This window comes from Juglans regia, chromosome 11 (genome assembly GCF_001411555.2).
Source record: "Juglans regia cultivar Chandler chromosome 11, Walnut 2.0, whole genome shotgun sequence".
Lineage (NCBI taxonomy): Eukaryota > Viridiplantae > Streptophyta > Magnoliopsida > Fagales > Juglandaceae > Juglans > Juglans regia.
This window is the reverse complement of record NC_049911.1, coordinates 29,945,167-29,968,859: the sequence shown is the minus strand read 5'-3', so window position 1 is coordinate 29,968,859 and position 23,693 is coordinate 29,945,167. Positions and strand designations below refer to the sequence as shown.

General features: G+C 36.6%; 1 protein-coding gene across 4 annotated transcripts; it reads left to right on the top strand.

Annotated features, from left to right (window-relative positions):
- Positions 1-349: 349 nt before the first annotated feature.
- LOC109004814 (MADS-box transcription factor 23-like) lies at positions 350-23,584 on the top strand. 4 transcript variants are annotated; one of them, XM_035695732.1, is made up of 9 exons: positions 350-412; positions 679-893; positions 14,631-14,709; positions 20,695-20,756; positions 22,334-22,433; positions 22,534-22,575; positions 22,661-22,744; positions 22,867-23,021; positions 23,115-23,584. In XM_035695732.1, the coding sequence occupies exons 2-9, from the start codon at positions 712-714 to the stop codon at positions 23,131-23,133; spliced, it is 723 nt and encodes a 240-aa protein (XP_035551625.1). In that variant the 5' UTR covers positions 350-412; positions 679-711; the 3' UTR covers positions 23,134-23,584. The 4 variants fall into 4 exon arrangements, with proteins under 4 accessions (XP_035551625.1, XP_035551624.1, XP_035551626.1 ...); XM_035695731.1 differs by having other exon boundaries at positions 351-412; positions 23,112-23,584; XM_035695733.1 differs by having other exon boundaries at positions 351-412; positions 22,661-22,702; positions 22,867-23,584.
- Positions 23,585-23,693: the final 109 nt, after the last annotated feature.

Below are 23,693 nucleotides of genomic sequence, written 5' to 3'. Positions count from 1 at the left end.
AGACTCCAGTCACGTTAGCCCTACTTCCCACCAAACCGGTTCGCGTACTCGTTGGCCATTCGAAAGAAACAAAAGGGCAGTCTCGTCTCCCCAAATCTTTTGGATAAAAGCGAAATTCCCAAAAATAGGAACTACGGTCTACGTATGCGAAGACCCCACGCGTCGGTGATCTATAAGGTGGACGGCCCAGTTGCCAAGAATCATTAAACAATTCTAGTTCCAAGCAACCTATTGGTCCACGTGTCAAAACAGTGAAACTAGAGCGGTTTTCTTAGCCCAAAACAGCTGGTTTTTCAGTCCTCAGCATTTACTTTCCTTATATAGTAGCTTTCTGCTGATGTTCATCAGTACGACCAAAGCCAAAACGATTTGGAAACCTCGGTTTGTCTTCACTACTTCGAACCACCACCATGTAAGACCGCTTTTTTTCTTTTTCTCTTTCTGTTCTCGTAACTTTTTTTTTTTCTCGGAAAATATCTTGTTTTTCTTTCTTTCCAGATTCATATATTCATCCTTTCTCAGAAAAGTTGTGTTTGTTTCTGCTTTTTCTATATTTTCCGATCAATGATTTCCCTACCAGCCGATCTGGAACGGCGACCACCTTTCTTAGTCGCTCACTATAATTTATCTTGCAAATATACATATATATCTTTACTGATTTGTCATTCTTTTCTTTAGAAAATAAGAAAAAGCTAGGGTTGGAAGGCCGGGATGGGGAGGGGGAAGATTGTGATAAGGAGGATCGACAATTCGACGAGCAGGCAAGTGACTTTCTCGAAGCGGAGGAACGGCTTGCTGAAGAAGGCGAAGGAGCTGGCCATACTTTGCGACGCCGAGGTCGGAGTGGTGATCTTCTCCAGCACTGGCAAGCTTTATGATTTCGCCAGCACCAGGTCCTAACTTTCTCTCTCTAACATCTTCTCCTTCTTGATCTTCCCCTTCTGAATCTCCGTTTAATTACTTTCTCGTCATATGTATATATGTATATTGTTCCTTATTGATATCTTGATGCTATTACTGTTGAGAATGGCATTATGCAGTCGATCTGTAGCTTGAGATTCGCGTACTCTAATTTTTTCCTCTAGTGTGATACTTCCTGTTGATGACTGACAATTATAATAATTTATGTTAAAAGAACGGGAAATTTGATCGGTATTAAGGTATGGTAAATGTTAATGTGTTGTAATGAGGTAACAGTACTTGTCTAACCTTATTATAGAAGAAATTAGTTTTGGAGGATAAACTTAGGGTTGGAGAACTGGCGCCGCATGATCATATATGCATGTACCACAAATGCTTGAAATTATTTTAGGACTAAGGTAGCAATGTTATGTAGTCTTTTGTTTATGAGATATATATATATATAGTTTCGTTTGTTTTATCTGTTCACGTAAAAATGTGCTTGACTTAATATTATTATTTAGCGTTAATGTAACACGGTTGTTGATCACCTTTTTCTGGTTGATTAATGCGATGGGAGGCATGGCATGGGATTCTATGTATATATCTATCAATCGATTTAGGAGCCTAGGAGTTAGATATGCTATAGATGATCAATAGCTTTATAAGCTAAACTAGGGAAATGTTTTGGGCTATAGTAATGTATAGGAGAATACTGTTGCAGTGTCAAAATGTACTACTTTTTAGTTGGCCATGAGCTAGATCGAGTTGGTTAGAACAACAGGCAGCATCAGGCTTTGATAATATAAGCTTGGAATGCTACAGTATTTGGGGATTTACACTTGGAAAAGGAGCTAATTCATTGGAAGTGTTATATCCAGTGTTGGCATATTTAATTATCAGTAAAAGTACTGGAAAAAAAGTTATGGCTGAGGTCGATCTGACAGTAATTTCCAGTATAAGCTTCATTAGATCGAGTTCATGAATCGAAGTTGCTCTTAAGTTTCAAGTATTAAGCTCAAACTTGACTGTAGAGGATTAATGCGGCTTCTCTCTTCAGAAGATATATATCTTCTCTCTTCAGAAGATATATATATATATATATTTGCAATTTGCTTTGCAAGTCCGATCCTACATTAATTTTAATTCTATATAATGTACTGGTATTGTTTCTTTCACCTAATTCTTGTACTTGAATCTGCCATGATATATGTTCGAATTTTCTCAAGACAATAATGGAAAAGATCCACACATAGCCGAAAAAGATTGAGTTTTTGGTTTCTAACGTTTTTAATGATTTCTAAACCATCATGAATAATGAATAGCTAGCCACATGCAAATTCCAATTGCGGCTTAACTTTTTAAGAGATTTTGTAGCATATTAGGTGCTGATCATTTTGTAAGTGGTAAGACAAAGATGGTCATGTTGATGATAGAGTTACACTTACAAAGATAGAAGAACGTTTGAGATCAAATAGTGGCGGTAGTGGCATTGATATGTCAGCAGGGGTGTCAATATGTGACACGACATGTTAACTCAACACGAACATGACATGATAAAAGAGGGTTTAGCTTTAATGAGTTTGGGTCAAAACGGGTTGACCCGTTAAGACACAAGTGCTTAATGGATTAATAACTGGTCAACATGGTTGACCCGTTATAATCCATTAAAAAAGTTAAATTTACAATTATACTCTTATACTTAAAAATAAAATTATTGAAATTTTAATTTCAATATTTTATTATTTGGATTGTAATTTTGGACTTGTAGTTAGTTTTCTATTTTTTTTATAAATATTGTGATTTTAACATTTATATAAAATTATGCTAAATTTAACTAAGTCAAACGGGTTAATTTCATGTATGTTCAACCCATTTACATAAACGGGTCAAAACGGGATTAACACGTATGACACAACCCGTTATGTTAATGAGTCACGTTAAAGTTTGAGATTTTGACACGATATGCTTAATGGGTCGGGTTGGGATTGACCTATATAATATAATATATATTTCTTGACATGACACGAACACTACCCATTAACACAATTTGATACCTCTAGATATGTGGCCGGATGCATTATTTTGGTCAATTAAACGCGAGCAATGGTGTACGTTACCTACATATAAATATATATATATAGATATATATATATAATATAATATAATATATAGGACGTTTCTCGAAGAATTGGTGGATAACGATAAAGGGAGCTAGCAGTAGTGGAAGAATACCCTCCTGTACAAATTCTTATGATTGAAGTTAGCAGCTTTGAAAACATGCATGATATGATAATCTTTTTTCCTTAATTTTTAATTAGGTAATGAGGTTGAAAAATTGGGAAAAAAAATGAGAGCAAATTAATTAGCTAGGTTGGCAACTTGGCATTCATGACTTCCGGCGGCCTGAAATCGGCTAGTACTGATCATGATCATGATTATTGTTTTGGTGGTGATGATCCACTAGTACTTGATCTATATATGCATGATCATTGGAGTTGTCAGAAGTTGGCCGAGATGAATCCTTGAACAAATCACAACTTTTGGCTATTTGAACCAATCTGACACTCATGATATTCGTTCGGTTAGTTAAACTTTATCTTTCCACATTTCTCGATAGCGCGTATATATATATCAGCGACGTTACTATATATAAACCATAGCTTTAAAGAAGACTAGAACCCTCATTGAAATTTATCAGACCAAAAACTACATATCCCACATATATATAACGACGTATATTATTAAAGAATGGGCAAAGCCATGTTCAGTACATGAACCGTTGCATATATTTAAACGTACGTGTAGTAATGAAGGAATTGAAGAAGATGAGACATGATTGCAATACTACTAGCTAGTAACTATCGAACATGATGTCGAACTTGCATGTTAGACTTCAGGAAATCCATGCATCGGCCATGTGTATATATGGAGATCGAAGATCATCACAAAGAGGGACAGCCTCCTGTCCCTCTTTTTGCCTCTCCCTTTCTCTATGTCGCACTCTGGTCTCTTTACTATATATGTATATGAAAAATTCTATATACCATACTAACATCTCACTTTCATCCTATTAAATAAGATGTTGCACATTTATCATTATTAAATAATCATTTATTACATGCTTCTTTATCATCTAATAGTGATGAATGTATCACATACTACTTAGTGTGATGAAAGTGAAATGGTAGTGTGGTGTATAGCATTACTGATCTATGTATATATATGAGATTGGAAGAAAGAGATCACTGACGAGAAATGAGAAGATAGAGCATGCAAAAGGCTAAAAAGATGCAGAGTTATTGACTTCAGAAACTCTAAGTTAAAGATCATTAGGGGGTTGTGTATAGTCTACATGGTTGGACGTTGTGTTGGGGGCTATTGATTTTCCAACATCTTATTATCCCAACAATTCACTCAACTCTCATTCGAAAATAGATTTCATTACAAAGTTTGCCTAATCACGGGATCCCTAAACCAATATTTTCAGTGATCAATTTCAATCGATTTGTCGAGTTGAGTCAAATGGCTGTTAACTTTTCTAAGCATATAAACATTAGTACGTAGCTGAACAATTGCAATTGGGAATATTAGAGTACTAACATTCGCTTAGCCAAATGCCAATTCATTTTCAAAATTTGAAGAAATAGAGATGTAATCATTTGCATTGAAGTAGTCAAAATTGTCAAATACTAGTGGTTTCAAATATGAGCTACAATATTTCTAAACGTTTCTTCATATATATATTTGAAGATGAACATTTTTATTCTAAAATATCAGACCCAACTGCTCATAACTGCTTCAATATATTAAGATCTACTTATATATTATACTTGGTCTTTTATATTATACTTGGTATCAACCATTATTCATCAAATAACTTTTAGATCGTTGCCTCTAGCTTTTATATATATGTAGCTGTGTTTTAGGGATATATGGTTCTTTGATTAAATTCTAGCTGGTTAATTAGGGCATGAGTTTGTAAAATACATGAATTATATATATGGTTCTTCTTCCAGTTCTCCCCAAAAGAACCCAAATTAAAAATAATAATTTCTTTTGGTGGCTGGTTAGCCACCCATCCTCGTTAAAAATAAAAAATAAAATTACTCCAATGCTCTTAAAATAGGTATTCCTTTCACTTTTCCGGAAGTTGTGAGAATGCCTATTCCTCACCTTAAAAATGCAGCCACACAAAATACAAATTACTAACTATTCCTTAAAAATAGCCAGTCCTTTCCAATACTCTTATTCAATGAATCAAGCGTACTCTTAAGATTGTTATTACCAACGAACATCACCATCGCTTGCTAAATTTAGAATCATTCCTTCACTGCCATTAAGGGCAAAAGCCATTAGAATTAATCATCTATTTGCAAGTGTCCGAAAAATAAAAGGGCGAAGTTCAGAGTCCAAACAGACACCAACAAACCAACAACACACAAGACAATGATTTAATCACAACAAATCATACAAAACAAAACAAAACACGATAACTACTTGGAATATCTTTCAACTAGAAGGAAAAAATCACAAGACCATGATTCCTCAATAGCCTCAAGGTCTTCCTTATGGTTCTTTTATTACTAGAAAGGAGGATCACCACCCAACAAAATGCACACCTGTCTAGGGCCCTCTTGACCAAGACATTCTTTTAATAAAAATAAAATAAAAATTGAAGAGTAATTTTAGAGTATAGATGATGCAGAGCTCTCATCTTATATATGACAAAGTATCACGCAATTAAAATTGCTGTGTACGTAAGCACTAATTTTCAGGGCTCACCTAACCATTAGTCAAGTTAGTGGACCATAAAATAGGAGACTGGTTAGTATGAATGTATGATTTAGGACTTGTTTGTAGTTGCGGTAGGAGTTTTAAAAAGCACTTAAAATAGTCTTAAAAACTATTTAATAAAAAAAGTTAGATTGTTTGGGTGTTGCATATTAAAGTATTTGTAATCTCGAATAAGCTAAAAAGTATGTTTGAAGAAAAACATCATTAAACTTGCTTTTCAGAATAATGCGAAATGTAACTTGAATTTTAAAAAGTTTGTTAATGGAAGAAAATACCCATACAACTTTAAGATACTTGAAAATTCAAACTCTCAAGGATATGGCCATAATTTTTAAAAATTTAAATAATCGTCATTTCTACCTTAAAAGCCACTTTTTTAATTTATTTTCAAATATATTAACATAAAATGTTTGAAAGTGCTTTAAACATATGGTTACCAAAGAGTACATAACTTTTTAATAGTAAAACTTACTATTTTAGTTATAAGCAATAAAACTTAGTTATATTTTGCACCGCAATCCCAAACATACACTCAATAGACAATTGAATCAACCGTTAGCGCCCGACCATGTGTAGATTCCTATCTAATTTTGGGTCGATTCCTCCTTTGTAGTTCCAAAAACCTGTGATTTCACCAAATTCAAGTTTGTTGATTCAACCGTTACCAAACTAATACTTATTATGTTTAGTGCTTCTATTCCGTATAATATAAATCTTGTAGTGTGCATGTCTCAAGTTAGGGCCCATAGCAGCGGGCTTCATTTCAGGGCTAAGAGTAGCGGGTCTATACCGAGGGCCCAAAATTGTGGGCCGCAACCTAGGGCCCAATCAGGCGGGTCGCAACCCAGGATCCAAATAGGCGGGTCTAGATCCGAGCCAACAAATTTCGCGAACCCGAGCCCTAGCCCGATACCCTCCACCGAGCTTCACAGCCTTGGGTTCGTGCCGGACAGCATACCGACGGCGAGGGGTCAAGTTGCGAGGATACAGACGTCGTTGATGGAGGTAGTGGGGGTCGCCGGAGTTCTGCACACAATAGTCCTTGTTAGGCGTAGACTCTCGGGTTCCTTCGTCTCTAGAGACCCAGAGCTCGCTGATGAGGGGTGCTGGGGTGTTTCTGGTCCCGGCGGCAGGGTCGGTGAAACTAGTTGAGGAGCTCGAGTTGGCTGAGGTTGAAGATGACTCAGATGATTTCATGCATTCTGTGGAAGATGAACTTTTCATCCCCGATGCCTGTGGTTTGGAGGAGTTTTCAATGGGGAGTGAGTTTCAGAATCAGAATAATACGATGGGGAATCCTATCCCATTAAAATATTATTTTCCAGATCAAGCATCAGATTAGGTTATACATAAAGTTAAAGAAATTCAACATGTTGTGGGAATTGAATGTGATGGGTATGAGGAGTAGTTTATAGCCTTGACTATGGAAGCTGGACACCACCAAGAAAAGAGGAGGAACACAAAGAAAAGTCAGAAATTAAAAAGATTGATGTAGTTGATGAACTCGGAAGCAAGTTCCAGCAGGAATAAGGCAAAAGGGAAGGGGCTGAATGTTCTCCAATGAAGCCCAAGATTGTATCTTGGAATGTCCGGGGTCTAAATGAGGTAGAGAAGCATCTTCGGATTCGACGTCTACTCCGTGAGTGGAAAGCGGACATAGTATGCTTACAGGAGACAAAGCTGAAGATGATTAGTAGGAGGATTATTTAGAGTTTATGGAGTAATATTTATGTGGACTAGGTATATTTGGCCTCTTTAGGGGCTTCGGGAGGAGTTGTGGTAATGTGAGATATACGGGTGGTAGAGAAAGTGGAGGAGTACATAGGGAGATATATGGTAGCTTGTTCTTTTAAGTGTGTGTCAGATGATTTCTTGTGGGCATTTGTAGGTGTGTATGGGCCTAACTTAGATGTCGATAGAAGTTTATTGTGGGATGAACTTGCAGGGGTACAAAGTTGGTGGGAGCTCCCTTGGTGTATTGGGGGGGATTTCAATGTGGTTTGTTTCCAGAGTGAAAGTCTGGGAAGTAGAAGATTGAGGCCAGCAAGCCTGGAGTTCTCAGAGTGTATCTTTGATTTGAACTTGATAGATCTTCCACTAGCAGAGGGTCCAGCTACTTGGTCAAACAATCAGACTTGGTCCCGCTTGGATCGTTTTTTGATTTCTCCTGAGTTTGGAAGCCATTTTCTAGACGTATGGCAAAAGCATTTGATTCGTATAACTTCGGACCATTGGCCTATTCTGCTGGATTGTGGAGGTGTTCGTAACAGCAGAAGGTATTTTAAGTTCGAAAATATGTGGTTGAAGTCATAAGGTTTTGTGGAAAGGGTTAAACTATGGTGGACTTCGTATCAATTTGAAGGTACACCCAGTTTCATTTTTGCAAACAAACTGAAAGCCTTAAAAAGGGATCTAAAGGAGTGGAATAAACCATCTTTTGGTAATGTGGAGGACAACAAAAATACCAAATTGATGAAAATTCAGTATTTAGAAAGGCTGCAAGAAGGGAGGCCACTTAATGAGGAGGAACAAGCACAAAAAATTTTGTTGGTTGTTGATCTTGAGATAATAATCTTACAGGAAGAAATCTCATGGCGTCAAAAATTAAGAGCTCTTTGGTTGAAGGAAGGGGACCGTAGTACGAAGTTTTTCCATAGAATTGCAAACTCACATAGAAGAAATAATAACATTGAAGTGCTGAGAATTGAGGGGGTCGAGAATAGAGAAGAAGAGGTTATTCAAGTCCATGTGGTTGTTTTCTTTGAAAAGCTTCTCACGGAGGAGGTGGGTTGGAGGCCTACTTTAGATGGATTGGCTTTTGACACTATTGAACCAGGGGATGTTACCAGATTGGAGAGGGCTTTTGAAGAGGAAGAGGTATTTGAAGTGGTAAGAAAGATGGCAAAAGATAAGGCTCCCAGACCGGATGGTTTCTCTATGGATTTTTTCCAAGTGTGCTGGGAGGTGATTAAAGCGGATCTTTTGAAGGTATTTCAAGAGTTCTTCTTGTTAGGAAAATTTGAGAAAAGTCTTAACACTACTTTTCTTGCATTAATCCCTAAAAAGGTAGGGGCCATTGAGATTACAGATTTTCGGCCTATTAGTTTAGTGAATGGTGCTTATAAGATCATTGCAAAAGTGCTTGCCATTCGATTAAGTGGGATATTGGGAAAGATTGTTACTAAACCACAAAATGCTTTTGTTAAGGGAAGACAGATCCTTGATGCGGCTCTAATTGCCAATGAATACTTCGACAGTAGACTGAAGACTGGCAAATCAGGGATTATGTGCAAATTAGATATGGAAAAGGCGTACGACCATGTTAATTGAGATTTCCTTCTTTATTTACTGGGTAGGTGTGGGTTTGGAGAGAGGTGGAGGTCTTGGATTAGATGGTGTATATCTACTGTACGGTTCTCGGTGTTGATTAATGGTAGCCCAGAGGGTTTCTTCCCAAGCTCTTGTGGCTTGAGACAAGGGGATCCGTGGGGATCCATTATCTCCTTTACTTTTTGTCATTGTTATGGAGGCATTAAGTAGGATGATCTCAGCCTTAGTGACTAATGGTTCTATCAGTGGTTTCCAGATTGGATCACTGAGTAGGGGTAATTCAACTGTTTCTCATTTGTTGTTTGCAAATGACAAGCTTATCATGTGCGAGGCTGATCAAGCTCAGTTGAGGGCTGTGAAGGCACTGCTGCTGTGTTTTGAAGCAGTGTCTGGTTTGAAAGTGAATTATGATAAATCTGAGTTGGTACCGATTGGAGAAGTTCAAGATATAAGGGATCTGATTGGCATTTTGGGTTGTAAAATTGCGTCTCTACCTATGACTTATCTGGGATTGCCGTTGGGTATAGCACCGAAGTCTCGTATGATTTGGGATACAGTGATTGAAAAAGCAGAGAGGAGACTAGCAGGGTGGAAGAGAATGTATTTATCGAAAGGGGGCCAGACTACTTTAATCAAAAGTACACTTTCTAACATATCCACCTACTTTCTATCCTTATTCTCTTTACCGGCAAGTGTGGCGGGTCGAATTGAGAAGTTACAGAGAGATTTTCTGTGGGTGGGGTTTAGGAGATGAGTTTAAATTCCACTTAGTTAAGTGAGGGATGGTACGTCGTCCTATTTCCAATGGCGGTTTGGGTGTCAGAAATTTGAGAGTTTTTAATCGGGCTTTACTTGGCAAATGGTTGTGGCGATATACCAAGGAACCAGAGGCCTTATGGAAGACTGTGATCGAGAGCAAATATGGTGATCTAGGAGAGGGGTGGTGTACCAGAGAAGTTAGAGGAACATCGGGAATGGGGTTATGGAAACATATTAGAAGAGGATGTGAGGTTTTCCATTGATACACTAGATTGCACTTGGGGACAGGTGTCAAGATCAGATTTTGGAAGGATGCATGGTGTAGTACCAGTGTTCTACTAGATCTGTTTCCGTCTCTTTTCTTGATTGCAAGCAACAAAGATGCCACAGTGGTGGAGGTTATGGAAGTCTCAAGTATGAACATTCACTGGAACATCAATTTCAAACGAGCGGCACATGATTGGGAGATGTAAAGTTTTGTAGATTTTTATAGTCTCTTATATTCTGTTTGTCCAAACATTCAGCAGGAAGATGAGTTGTGGTGGCATCCTGCAGGGAAATGGGGGTTCCCTGCTCACTCTTTCTATAAGGTTCTCACACAAGTTCTAGAGATACAGTTTCCTTGGAGAAAGATTTGGCGTCATAAGGCTCCTCCCAAAGCCTCTTTCTTTGTGTGGACAGCGTCTTTGGGTAAGATCCTCACTACGGATAATCTAAGAAAGATGATGATAATTATTGCAAATTGGTGTTGTATGTGCAAAAGCGGGAGGTGAGTCGGTAAATCATCTACTTTTATACTGTGAGATAGCCAAGACTATTTGGGATGAGGTGTTTAAAAGAATGGATATGGCGTGGGTTATGCTAGAAACAGTTTTGGATGTATTGGCATGCTGGAATTCTATCCGTGGGGTGAGATAGATCAAAGCAGTGTGGAAGATGATCCCTATCTGTTTTATGTGGTGTTTATGGCAGGAACGCAATGAGAGGACTTTTGAAGATAAAGAGAGATCTTTGGAGGAGCTAAAATTATTATTTTTTAGGACTCTTTGTACTTGGGCCATTGCTGTAGACTTAAATGGCATGGACATTCATGAATTCCTAGTTTCTAATATGCCTACATAATTAGGGCATTTTCTTTGTATATTGACACTTGGTGATTTAATAAAGTCAATAAATAAATCTTGTAGTGGATCAAATAAAACAAGCCTTTCGAACTAGTACTTTAGTAATCGACTTTATCGATTCTTCAACAAACGTTGGTTATTCGATCAAACTTTATATGAATTTCAAACTTTAAACGTTGGTGATAAATCTTGCATTTTGAATTTGAGTCTCATGATTCAAAGCAAATAAGTCAACATCAAAATGGATTTGTTGTGAAGAATGGCAAAAACTCCTTGATTTGGTATTTTGTTGGCCAAAAATTGTATTTTTCTATGGCAAACTCAATTGCTTATAGAATTTGGAGCAAACAGGGAGCAGATGAAGTCCTTTCCTCTAAAACTAACTATATTTTCTTCAATTGGATTGCATGAAAGCTTAAATTAAATTTTAGAGAGACTCATGCAAATGGCCAATAGGCCACAGTCCTTAAAAAATGGCATCCTAGTTTGTCTTTCCTCAAAGAGGATTTATGGTATGTCCCTCTTTGGGTTCAACTTCATAGAGAGCCTCTCGATTATTGGATTGTGGTAGGCTTAAGTAACCGCTTCACACAAACAAGCTTACAACTCCCAAAAAAGAAAAGAAAAGAAAAAAGAAACAGCCTTGCTCACATTTTGTAGTAGTTAAGGCCTCCAAGGCCTAATTTAAGACTATTGTAATCAATGTGAAAATGGTGACTGATCAATATTCTTTTGGAGTAAAACTAAAAGCCTCTAGCGTATACTCTCTACAAAGTCCTCGGACATACCAATGTCCAATGTATGCTTAAATCAAGCTCAAGCAGAAGATTCTATAATATGTTCCTTAGCATGTAAGGTATTTTCCTATTCAATATAATTGTATATATTTATAAGTTGGTATGGAGAAAACACGCTCCACAACATCTAATGTCTTAAATTTGCAAAAGTTTAAATTTCTACTATGTCAATATTGTGGAGTGTTCTCCACAACATCTTGCAAGTAGAAGTACTCAACTTGAAATCATTGACAATTATAATGAGTAAGTAAATTACCATTACCATATGAGTTGTATCAATGATGTTAATTGCAAAATTTCAATTCATGCCCCCATCCATAAGGGCTTGCTAGAGCTATAGACAATAATCTCTACGTTGGATTGAAATAAGTCTTCACTATTGAACCTACTCAACCAAGCCTTACTTTTCCTTTTTGTTATGCCAAGTGATTTGCCTGGTTTTACCTAGCCTTAGCCTACAATGTTTGAAAAGAGCTAGACAACATTTTTCTGCGTATACAACATTTAACACCACTTCTACTTCCAATTAATAAGGGAACTATGCCGAAAACAAATAAATAAATAAATAAATAATGTCCTTGTAATGCCCCGAGGGAAGTCTAAGTCGTATCAAGATTATATTCCACTAGGACTAGTCAATTGTATAGTTGAAAATGATTAAAATCATTATAAAGAGTAAAAACTTCTATGTTCACTCTAGGAATGAAAACTGACTGTAGCGGTTCGGTTTGTCAAAAACCGAAACCAATCAATATGGATGTTTTTGAGAGGAAGACCGACCAAACTGGCTAATGGGTAGGAGGAATACCAGTCATATCGATTCCGGTAGTTTCTCAGTTGGTTCTTTGTCGGTGGTAGAGTGTGAACGTGGTTTTGAGAGAGGAGAGAGAGTGAGAGAGCCTCTAGAGAAGAATTGTGGGGGCGGGGGGATTGAAGACAATAGGTTAAAGCGAAACGACACCGTTGGTTCGTCATTTCACTTATATATTTTTTTGTATATGTTCCGGCCAGTTCCTAACTCCGGCGGCCAGTTCTCATCGATTCTTGTACACCCCTAACTCACTCACTATGAGGTAATATAATCCCATTGGAGTTCTGCAATAAAATTTAGTCAACGTCTACGAGGTGTCAAATTCGTTTTGTAGAGGAAGGGTGTTTTCCCAAGGAAACGGTGATAGGACTCGAATTGCTTAGAAACCTTTTGGGCGCCTTTCACTTGTTTGTTTGAGTTAATAGAAACCTTTTGGGCGTCTTCACATGGTTCAATGTTCTACTAACACCAACAACATAGACTATATCCAATACGCCTAAACTACTCCCTACCAAACTGGCTCTTCATAGTATGCATCAAAGTACTAACCACAGTTGCATGACATTTCATTTCTTTATATATTCTTTCCTTTCTCACCTGCAAGTCTCCCTTTGAAGCTTAACTAGGAGTGAACTTCAAGTGGAGGGCTAACCAACTTTGTCTTGCTTAGGTTTTATCATTTCTAATACCTTCTCAATGGCCAGTTTTGGAGATAACCAAAGCTCTAGATTTTGCACATCACGAGACATCTTCAAAAAACATTGGTGGTCCCAATTCTTTCATGGAAGTACCTATGATATGTTGACCGTTGGCCATGTTGCTAAACAATTATCAAACTTCTTGTACAAATACATAATGATCCTGTGTCAAAAAAAAAAAAAAAACATAACGATCCGAGCTGTTTTCTTGTACTTGTGATGCCCCCCTAAAGGAATCAAACTTCTTGTTCCATCACTGCATTGCTTGTTTTCTTGTACAATTATCAAACTGCTAAACAATAATGTACAGATCAAACTTCATTACCTTCACCACCTAAGAAGTACTTTGGTTTCTCTGCCCTCCTAAGCTCTTCAATGTTTTGACCTTCAAGAATTTGCTTCTTCTTCTTGTTCAGAACAGTTCTGTACATAAAAACAGTGTAGTCAAGGAAGATACACAGCTGTGCCTTGTCGACAAGGTTTCTGGATATGAAGAATTGTTCAATACTCAGAACCCCTTCAGAATGCCGACACAAAAAATCTTTTCCGGTCAAAACACCCATCCATCAAGAGGAACCAAAAGAAAGGGAGAAGGGAGATATCAGATTAACTGCATTCCTCATTACCACACCCAGAAGAAGATAGGCAGTTTAGTATGAGAGAGCATGTAATGTGATTTTTCAGAAAATGAATCAATTCATTCATGCACTCTTAACTATCCATCAACCTAACTGCACTCACAGCTTACTCAGTATTTTTTCTTCTTCGAGGAAATGAATGAATCCATGTTTCCCTGTTAGTTTCCTCAATATTGAACTACATTTTGCATTATAGCATTTACATCCAATTCATTGATCAATACAAATGATTCTTTTAAAGCATTTAATTCAGAACGCATATATGAAGTAATGGGGCCCGGGTTAGAAACAATGAATTTTAAGCAAAAATACTTGCAAGTAAAAACTAACGTCATGCATATCAAGATTGTTTCAAGATTCAAGTGAGTCTCAAAAGCAAGTAAAAACTAACGTCATGCATATCAAGATTGTTTCAAGATTCAAGTGAGTCTCAAAAATAAAATAAAAAAAGGAAAGAAGTATAACATGGAACGTGAAAACATATCTCCAGGTTTGTCTCTAGTGATTTGTCCAATTGCAGCTGGATTTGCTCATACTGTTGTCCCGCCACTTGACCTAAGCTAACACACTTAAGAGCAAGTACAGTTGAATTTTGTCTACGAGATTGGGTGGCCTAGATGGAAAATTTCTTCACAAGTTACTAGACTAAAGATATATTCTTATAGTACATGTTCACCGCATAGTGATTCTTGAAAACATGTGGTAACCTTTTTTTGTAAAATATGTGATAAACAGCAAAGAGTGCATCTCTGATACAATTTGAATGCTTTTACCAGCATGAAATCAGTAATTGAACGGTACCATAAATCAAAAGAGGAACATCACCAACTTGGGAACCCAACCTCAGAAGTCAAGGTATTCCTCAGTACTCAGAACTCAATACTTTTTTTCTGTGAATTTATATTCAAGGCATGAGATCCCTTAATGGTGAAGTCAAGGTATTCTTCAGTCCCAGACCTCATATTTTTTTCAAATTCACTACTCTTCCAAGTGTTGCTGATTCTAAAAGCATAGACATATATATCATTCTATATTCATGCCTACCCATAGAGCAACAAAGACATCATGCTCTTTGGTTGTGCCTAGCATGTACTCTATATGCCTATCCTGTTAAACTTAGAGCTAGAAACAGCGTCAGCATTTTACATAAATTAATACTGTCAACATCTAATGACAGCATACAAATTTTGAAACAAAAACATCCTAAAACAGTTGATGGACGACCACCGTATTTTGTCTCCTCACATTTTTCTCCAAAAACATAAGCTAATGGTACTTAATGTCAACATCCCAAGGAAGGAAAATAAGAACAAGTAAGCTTAAAAATTGAAGACAATAACTTAGCTTGGTAAGCTCTAATATACCCATGTTATTCGCACCAATAAGCTAAGCCACTTCTAGGACCAAGCCTTTCTTGGTACAAAGAATGTCCTGTCAAACATAACAAACTGTAGATAAAGATGTTGGAAAACAGAAGTGAAATAACCAGGCATGATGTAATCAGCAAAATGTTGTCATGCCTTAGGATAACACCTTGGTCTCTGGCACTTGGAATTAACAGAAATATTCTAAAATAAATTTCATCCTTTCCAAACTGAGGTTAATAAAAATAAAAGAACTGGAAGATACAGATATTAAAATAATCAGAAATAAATAAAATACCATAACATAAATGTGCAGCACATCAACTCATGCCATTTAGTTCTGAGTCTTCTGACATAGATTTGATTTCAAACATCGTCACATGTATTCCAAGAGAAAGAACATGGAGAAGGATTCATTGCTGACCTTAGAATCAGGAACCCAACAGTGAGTGAGAGAAAAAGAAATCCCCAGTCGAGAATAAACATACTGCAAGAATAATAGCAAAGAGCAACCAGATATTAGCTTCTGAAGTGTTAGGCAGAAAGCTCGACTCTTATGAATGATGCTAATATCAGGAACCTAATGTCAAAATTTCTTAATGATATGTAGCATCAAATTCAATCAAGCCGCATCTAAAAGTCTATAGAACAAAAGCTTCACAAATACATTACTGAGCTGTACAAACACATTAAGGCCAAGCACTACGATACCACTGTGGCTACCCACACATCTTGTCAACACAATGAAAGAAGCTGTTTTAATATACAACTCAACAGAGCCTTATCCAGCATGGTGGTCAGCGTGATCAGGTATGATAAGATACTTTGGTTGACATTCTACCTACCATAATCCTCCCTTATCTGGGCTTGGGAGTGGCAGTGCAAGGATACAGACTGCCTCAAGCCTTTGGCATTGAAGATTGAAAAAGACTGCAGATAAGTTATCTCTGCATCTGGTAAGGAAAAACACACCCAGTATGCAGTATGCAGGAAAGATGTGCAACATATATTCAACCCAACCATACAAAATTCACACAATACTAATGAGAACAAGTTGTCACAAAGGATGAGTAGTGCAATAGATTACCGTCATTACCTTCTCACAATAGAATTCAGCAAGCAGAGTTGCATAAATATTGAACTGTCAGTGATTTCAGCCACTTCTACAATGAGTGATAGCTTCTTTTGACCTACCAATTTCTGACTGTATGCATTAAATGCCCCATACCCAAAAAGAAGTCAATAAACTAGATTGTTAAAAAAGCAAAAATAAAGTAACAACATACTGCTCATGACGTCACTTTTGATGTTCGAATACGAGCAATTTTGATGCATTCCACTCTTAGTTCAGTCACAGTCATACCAGTTCTCCATTTAGGCACATCACAGTGTACCTTGATACCTTACCCCTGAAATTAAATGAACGTGCATCCTTGGCCAAAATATGATGCAAAAACACAGAAGTGCAGAGTAAACATGAAAGATTGATGGAATAAAATTCTATAAAAATGGGAAGTGCAACACGAAACATATAATGTAAATCTATCAAAGGGTGCACAATGAGGCAGATCAGTGAAGAATATTTTCCAGAGAAGGGCGAGCTTCAATACTGAACAGTAACAATAAAATACATTCATACAAAGTCCATTTTTGTAACATAAGGTCAGACTATAATCTGATCTGCTGTAGTCAAGACCATGGTGCTTAGTTCACAATTGCAGAAGGTAAAGCAGCCAAAAAACCACTTCGTGTGCCTTGAAGAAGCTCCTGATAGCTGCACTATTATTTCAAAATAAATCCATTAAAAGATAGTTCGTTTGCCTTGACAGATCAGTAGGGAAAGAATATCAGCATAAATTCAAAAAATGAATTATTGAAGTGCAGTGGGAAGATATATGGATTTCCTGCCTTGAAGAAGCTCCTGATAGCTGCACTATTATTTCAAAATAAATCCATTAAAAGATAGTTCGTTTGCCTTGACAGATCAGTAGGGAAAGAATATCAGCATAAATTCAAAAAATGAATTATTGAAGTGCAGTGGGAAGATATATGGATTTCCTCCCAAGTTCAAAACAAAGGGAGTAGAATATAGTTCTGAAATAAGCAATCAAATATTTCAGTTTCCCAAATGCATAGAAGCCAATTCCAAAATGTTGAAAGCTGCTTCCTGTTGCAATTGCTTCTGAAACCGAGTTCCTCTTGATGAAGAAAAGGAGAAAAAGAGGTGTTTCAGTCGAAGCACGGACCTATGAACAGGGCTTAAACATAGTCACTGGTAAGACTCATCCTAGAAGTAATACAAACTTTCCTGGAAGGATCATCATAATTTTTTTCTAAAATTACATTCCTCCGGTCTTAAGCAGTGCATATAGAGAAGCTTAGAATTCCAGAAGAACGTGAGAGTAGGGACTGGCAAGAACATGAATTTCCACACTTTGGTCATTGCCTACCAATGTTCCAGTTTTCTCCATTACACGGGGGAGCCGATCATTTTGTCCTGACACCCCTAACTGGATATTCATCATTAGCAATATGCCTCAAATTTAAGTATATACCTTGAACTGACGCAACATATCATGATGTCACTAGAGTTTTTCAGCAATTTGCATGTAGTAACAACTAAAGAGCAACATTAAAGTAGTCCCTGTAGGCCTAAAATGATTCCAAAAAAAAAATCAGTATAATCATAAAGAGAGGGTTGAAGATTGTGAGAGAACCTTGCTCGAGTTAAGTACCTTATTGCTCAAATCTTTGTATCATTGTATGATTAGACAACAGTCCATAACAACACCAGTTTCTCATCCTTTGTAGATGTTATGAAATCTTGTTCTCCTTCCTCATCTTAGTAAGTGTTTTCCTTTGAATACTTCCTATGTATTTGGGCTTCTTCCCTAGCACTCTTTTTTTCTCCCTAAATGAAATTTTGGTATCTTTGCTCATAAGAAAAGAAAAAGAGTTGAAAATTATGTAGACTATGGGTTTAGAGGTACAATCCACATAAATATATTGTCAAGAGTCAATATTTGTTCTCGCAAACAAGAAACTATTGCCTTTCAATGCCCCCCTCCTGGCCCTCGAAATTAAAACATTATATACTTCCATTATTTCCAATTCGAAACTTGAAAATCAAAAAACGTAGGCCATACACAGAGACATAGGCACACCCACACACAAGTGATCAGCTAAATCCACTTAACAACACTAACATATCCATTATTAGGCATTACAGGCCAATTAATCACATCACAACAATATAAGTCTAATCCAGCACAAGTATCAACTTCACCCCTATCTCTCCAAACCTCTACCTAACGAGGTAAACAATATCACATAATTATTAATGCCTAAACAGTTGCATATTTGACATCACAACCAAAGGGTACTCACTGCAAAATAAATGGTAAATATAGTTCTGGAAATCTAGAACGAGCCCAAGCAAAACATTTACAATCCGAGTGAAGTTAGTCACCCAGAAACTATGAAAGGATAGGTGATCATTCCTTTGATATCTGCATATCCAAAACACCATGAGCACCGAAAGAATTCTCTTGAAACTAACAAAAGAGCTTTTACCACAAATCATTCCTGAACATAACCGCAAAAGCCTATCCTACCTAGAGCATAAAACATGACCAACTCCTTTTTTTGATTGGCACCGGGTGTCCAAGAACAGCGTCCCATCTGATCCCGGGGGGTGCACAGGATAAAACATGACCAACTCACAAGTGCAAAATTCAAACTCAACTCCTCAAAGCAAGAATTTCACAACAAATCGACAATATAAATCCATTCTGCTACTGATAATTGACTACTTTAATCCATTCTATTATTCAAAATCTATTTAACAACATAGATTTTGGAAGTTCCTAATCATGATCTTTCTTTGGTGGCCCACAACTACATTATTTTCAGGCTTATTTTGTGCTTTCAAACTGTTTTAACAGCCTAAATTCTCCAAAAAAGGCATTTTAGCCTCTTTTGTTAAAAATGTTGTTAAGCTTTTTTAAGAGGAGGAGTATTTTTTTTTTTTGGGGGGGGGGGGGGGGGCATCCTACCACTACAGTATGGGAAAATAGATCCTTTACAAATATGAGTCAGGACGTCTACTATGCATAAGGATCCAGTTATTATTATTATTATTATTTTTTCTGTAAGAACCCAATTAATACAAAAAGAATTCAGTTGGTTTAGGACTTAGTTGGGTTGAGAAAAACATAGGGCAAGAGACATGCACCAATAATGATACTAAATAGATTTCATCAAATCCTATCGACTAGAACCTACAACAAATGATTGAAAAAATAAAACTTATATCATCTGTTCTTACAGTCAGTTTCAATATCATGCTGTTAAATGTTTTTCAGAATAAACCTTATTGTCAAAAGAAATGGGTTGTTTAAGGAATATACCAGAAGAGTTCATCTGCTCACAAAGAAAAAGGGAAAAGACAACCGCAAAAAAAGGACAACAAAAATATTTTTCATGTTGATTAAAAATTAGAGAAGAGTGGTTCTTTTACACTTATCTTTGAAGAAAGGGTAGCTGTAACTACTACGAGCATTTTCCTTCTTGTTAATAATTCAATGACATAACAACCACTCGAAAGGCTATGTCTAAGTATTTACAAAGTGAAACAAATCAAAGACCTAAAAGTCTATGTACGATCTAGCAGCAACACCTCCTTCCAACACCATATTGAGGGTTTTTTTTAAACATAACACTCTATTAAGAAAGTCAAGTAACCACTTCAAGACCCCAAAAGTTTATCAACCAAGGATCCTTTTAACATCTAGATACATGCATTAAAAATTAGAATTTATGCGTTTATGCTAGTAGTAGAAGCATGCACATACATAAATCTATATATATATATATATATAAGCACATAGTCCATACAAACAAATATAGCTGCATACATATAGACAAGGATAATGCACAAACACAAATACACATAGACAGACGTATATGTATCACGTACTTCTAACTGGAGTTGCTACAATTCTGTGCCTGTTGGTAGTTAGCATGTTAATTAAAATATTTTCCTTCTATAGATTGCATATGCAGCATTCCTTCTATGTATTGCCTATGCAACTATATATAGAAGGGGAATCTCTCCAAGGCAGGGCCCTTCGGACCCACCCCTATAGAGTAAACCCTGGTCCCGTGCATCACACCCTCGAAAGTTTCCCTCACGGAACTGGTTAAATTGTTAGTTTTTCACCAAGAGGTGTGGTCCCAAAGGATTGTTTGCACCCATGAGGTGTTGAACCTTGGACCTTGAAGGGAGTGATACCCCAAGACCAAGGCCTTCACCACTTGGGTCAACCCCTTGGGGTTTGCAACAACATGCTTCTTGGGTTATTAAAAAGATTTGATCATTTATTAATTTCAAATATGTTCATGCCAGTATTTGAATAGATAACTATTTGCTTTAGTATACTTGTGTTGATCAATTATGCTTTTTTTACTTTGCTAGTTTTGGCAAAGGGAGGCAGCAATGTTAAGGCAACAATTGCAGAACTTGCAAGAAAATCATCGGTACAGTCCTTTTCCTGTAAGATGGAATCTATCATAATACATACTAATCAAGAAAAAATGGCATAATAAAAATTAAGAAGTCCACTATAGGTAGGAAATTAATGGATCAGACACTAGTAAACATGAAGTCCACGTGTTCGACACCATTTAGACACAAAAAAGTCCTCGGTTTTCAGTTGAATATGTGCAGAACATTTGTATTCGCATATTGTTTGTGCAACATATCACAAAGCTCTTTCCTTGTCCCTCTTATAACTCATATCTCTTTGATGCCCAAGGACAGAAGTCATAATCTACAAATTTCAGCTATAGTATTTTAACTTGAAAATATGCCGTCTCTACTTTTCTCCTTGTGTACACACATATATACGTATTACATGGGCAAAGGTTTGTTACCTTTCAATTTATATTTTTGTCATTAATCTGGCCTTGAGATATGTACGTTCTCCTTTATATAGCTAAATGAAATTTTTTGTTTTAAGTTCAAAATGGAAAAGCCACCTATAAACTCAAAAGGCAGAGACATGTTATATATTCAACGTCTTGCAGTTTTTATGACCCAACTTTGTCACATTTTATAAACGAGGAGAAAAGGAAAAGGAGATAATATCATTTCTACCTAGCATTATTTGTAGAAAGACAACCTTCAGAACAATAAGTTTAAACATTTGTAGCATCCAAGCTTGCTAGAAATGACACCAACATTTTCTCTTGCCTTGAGACTAGCTCAAAACAAAAGCCCCAAATACTTTTCCCAAACCATGAGTATACGTTTGACACCTTGGTAATTGCCTCTAGTAATTTTAGAGACATCATTACTCTTCAGTAGATAAACCGTGCAAGAGAAAACTTGACTCCAACCAATTCCCCCCATGGGATTGGGTTGGAGTCAAGTTTTTGGCTTAATAACCCGCTTTTTTATTTTTATTTTCGGTGCTACTTTTGTTGTGTTTGGGATGATTGTTGGGGACTTCCACCTCACTGAATCTTGTATCCTTGTAACCGTTTAGTTTATCTATATAATGCTTAACTTGCCGAGAAAAAAAAAAAAAAAAAGATAAACCGTGCAAGAAAACTCAAGTTAAAACATGGAGCTCAAGTTTAGCAAGCAATACCAAGAAGTACAACAGAAAATTCTCGAAATAGATATTAGATCACATCATGATATAAAGTCAAGAAAGAGTGCAGAAACTTCTTGATCTTTTTACTTTCATCTAATGTATACTCCCTGTGTACTTGGATAGTGCATTGTTAATCATTAATAAAATTTACCTTATCAAAAAAACAGTGCATCAACTTTTTGTACATGCTAGCTAAAGAATTTCAATTGCAGAGACAAGGAATTGGGCAGTTAGAAGCTCATAGTAGGAAACAGAGTATTATCTCAAGCATAATCGTAGGATCATTCTCAAAGCATAGCATTCAGCAAAGGCAGCATTAAAAATGTTGAGGGTGCCAATAATGATATAGTATGAAGATATGGTCTCCTACATTTTCCATGCGTATCTCACAAAGGAATGTAATATGTTGAAGATGCAAATTTAAATGCTTTTAAACAATATCTATAAACATAACAGGCAAATGATGGGTGAAGAACTTTCTGGTTTGAATGTCAAAGAATTGCAGAATTTGGAGAACCAATTGGAAATGAGTCTACGGGGTGTTCGTATGAAAAAGGTTTGAAAGCCTCTTCCCATAACAAACACTCTTTCTATAGAATTGCAAATGCTTCAATATAAAAGCAAATGCATCTTACCATAACATTTGACTTTTGTAGGACCAAATTTTAATGGACGAAATAGAAGAATTAACCAGAAAGGTTAACCCTGGAAACAGTGGCTGCTTATGCTCATCTTCATTTATGTTACTAAATGCGAAGCTAAATTCAATTATCCTCATTGCAGGGAAACCAAATTCACCAGGAAAATGTTGAACTGTATAAGAAGGTAAACCTAATTCGTCAAGAAAACATGGAATTATATAAGAAGGTATTAATTGAAGAAACTAATACAAAGTTCAGTTACTTTTCTAAGGGTATTCTATTCAATCTTGAACTTATGCAAACTTGAGATGTTTATAGTCATCCTCAACAGAAAGTTTCGGATACCAGGTTTATGGACCAAGGGATGTGAATGGAGCAAACCGAACTTCCCTTCTCTTAGATGGTCTTGGCATTGGAGAGGACTCGCATGCACCTGTCCATCTCCAGCTTAGCCAGCCACAGCAACAAAACTATGAGACACCAACAAGAGCCACAAAATTGGGGTATATTACTCTCTGGAACCAAATATTTCAATCATGAATGCCAATTTACTTTCCTAAAGCATGATCCAAAACTGGTTTCCTTGATGACAGCAGCAGACTACAACTGCATTAGCAAAGAAGACACAACTGGGGATGGATAATGCTTCGTCTCTATCAATAAAATGGCCTATGGTTATAGATTTATGTTTTTATCAGTAAGGTATGCTATAAGAGCAATAGACAATTCAGCAAAAAGATACTTGTTTGAAATGATCAATGAAACCAGATACTTATGTAGCTTTATAAGATTAACTGTACTAAGACTAATTGAAATGGATTGCATGTGAACTGTCTTTTAGCAGACTTTAAGTCTTATCCTTGAAAGAAGCAAACTGACTAAAAGGTTGATAATAGTAATCTTTTTGGTAAATAGGACAGGTGAAAAAATATAACTAAAAACCAACACCAACATGTACTTCCAAGTAAGATTATAACTTATAGACAAGAATAACAACAAAAGCATCTCAAACAAAATACTCTGGGAACAAAACTGCATATTTCAGTTCAACGAAGGACATCAAAAAACAAAGTAATGCTGTACCTTCCTTCTTGTTCTAACCTGCACCATGTTATGCTCGCAACTTCAAGAAGTGATTTAATGATCTCTGTTGCAATAATAAAGCTCATAGTAGA

Coding starts and splice junctions, on each gene's coding strand:
- LOC109004814 (XM_035695730.1), top strand. CDS start 712: ATGGGGAGGGGGAAGATTGTGATAAGGAGGATCGACAATTCGACGAGC. Junction 894..14,630: donor TATGATTTCGCCAGCACCAG/GTCCTAACTTTC, acceptor TGCTTTTACCAG/CATGAAATCAGTAATTGAAC. Junction 14,710..20,694: donor ACCCAACCTCAGAAGTCAAG/GTATTCCTCAGT, acceptor TTACTTTGCTAG/TTTTGGCAAAGGGAGGCAGC.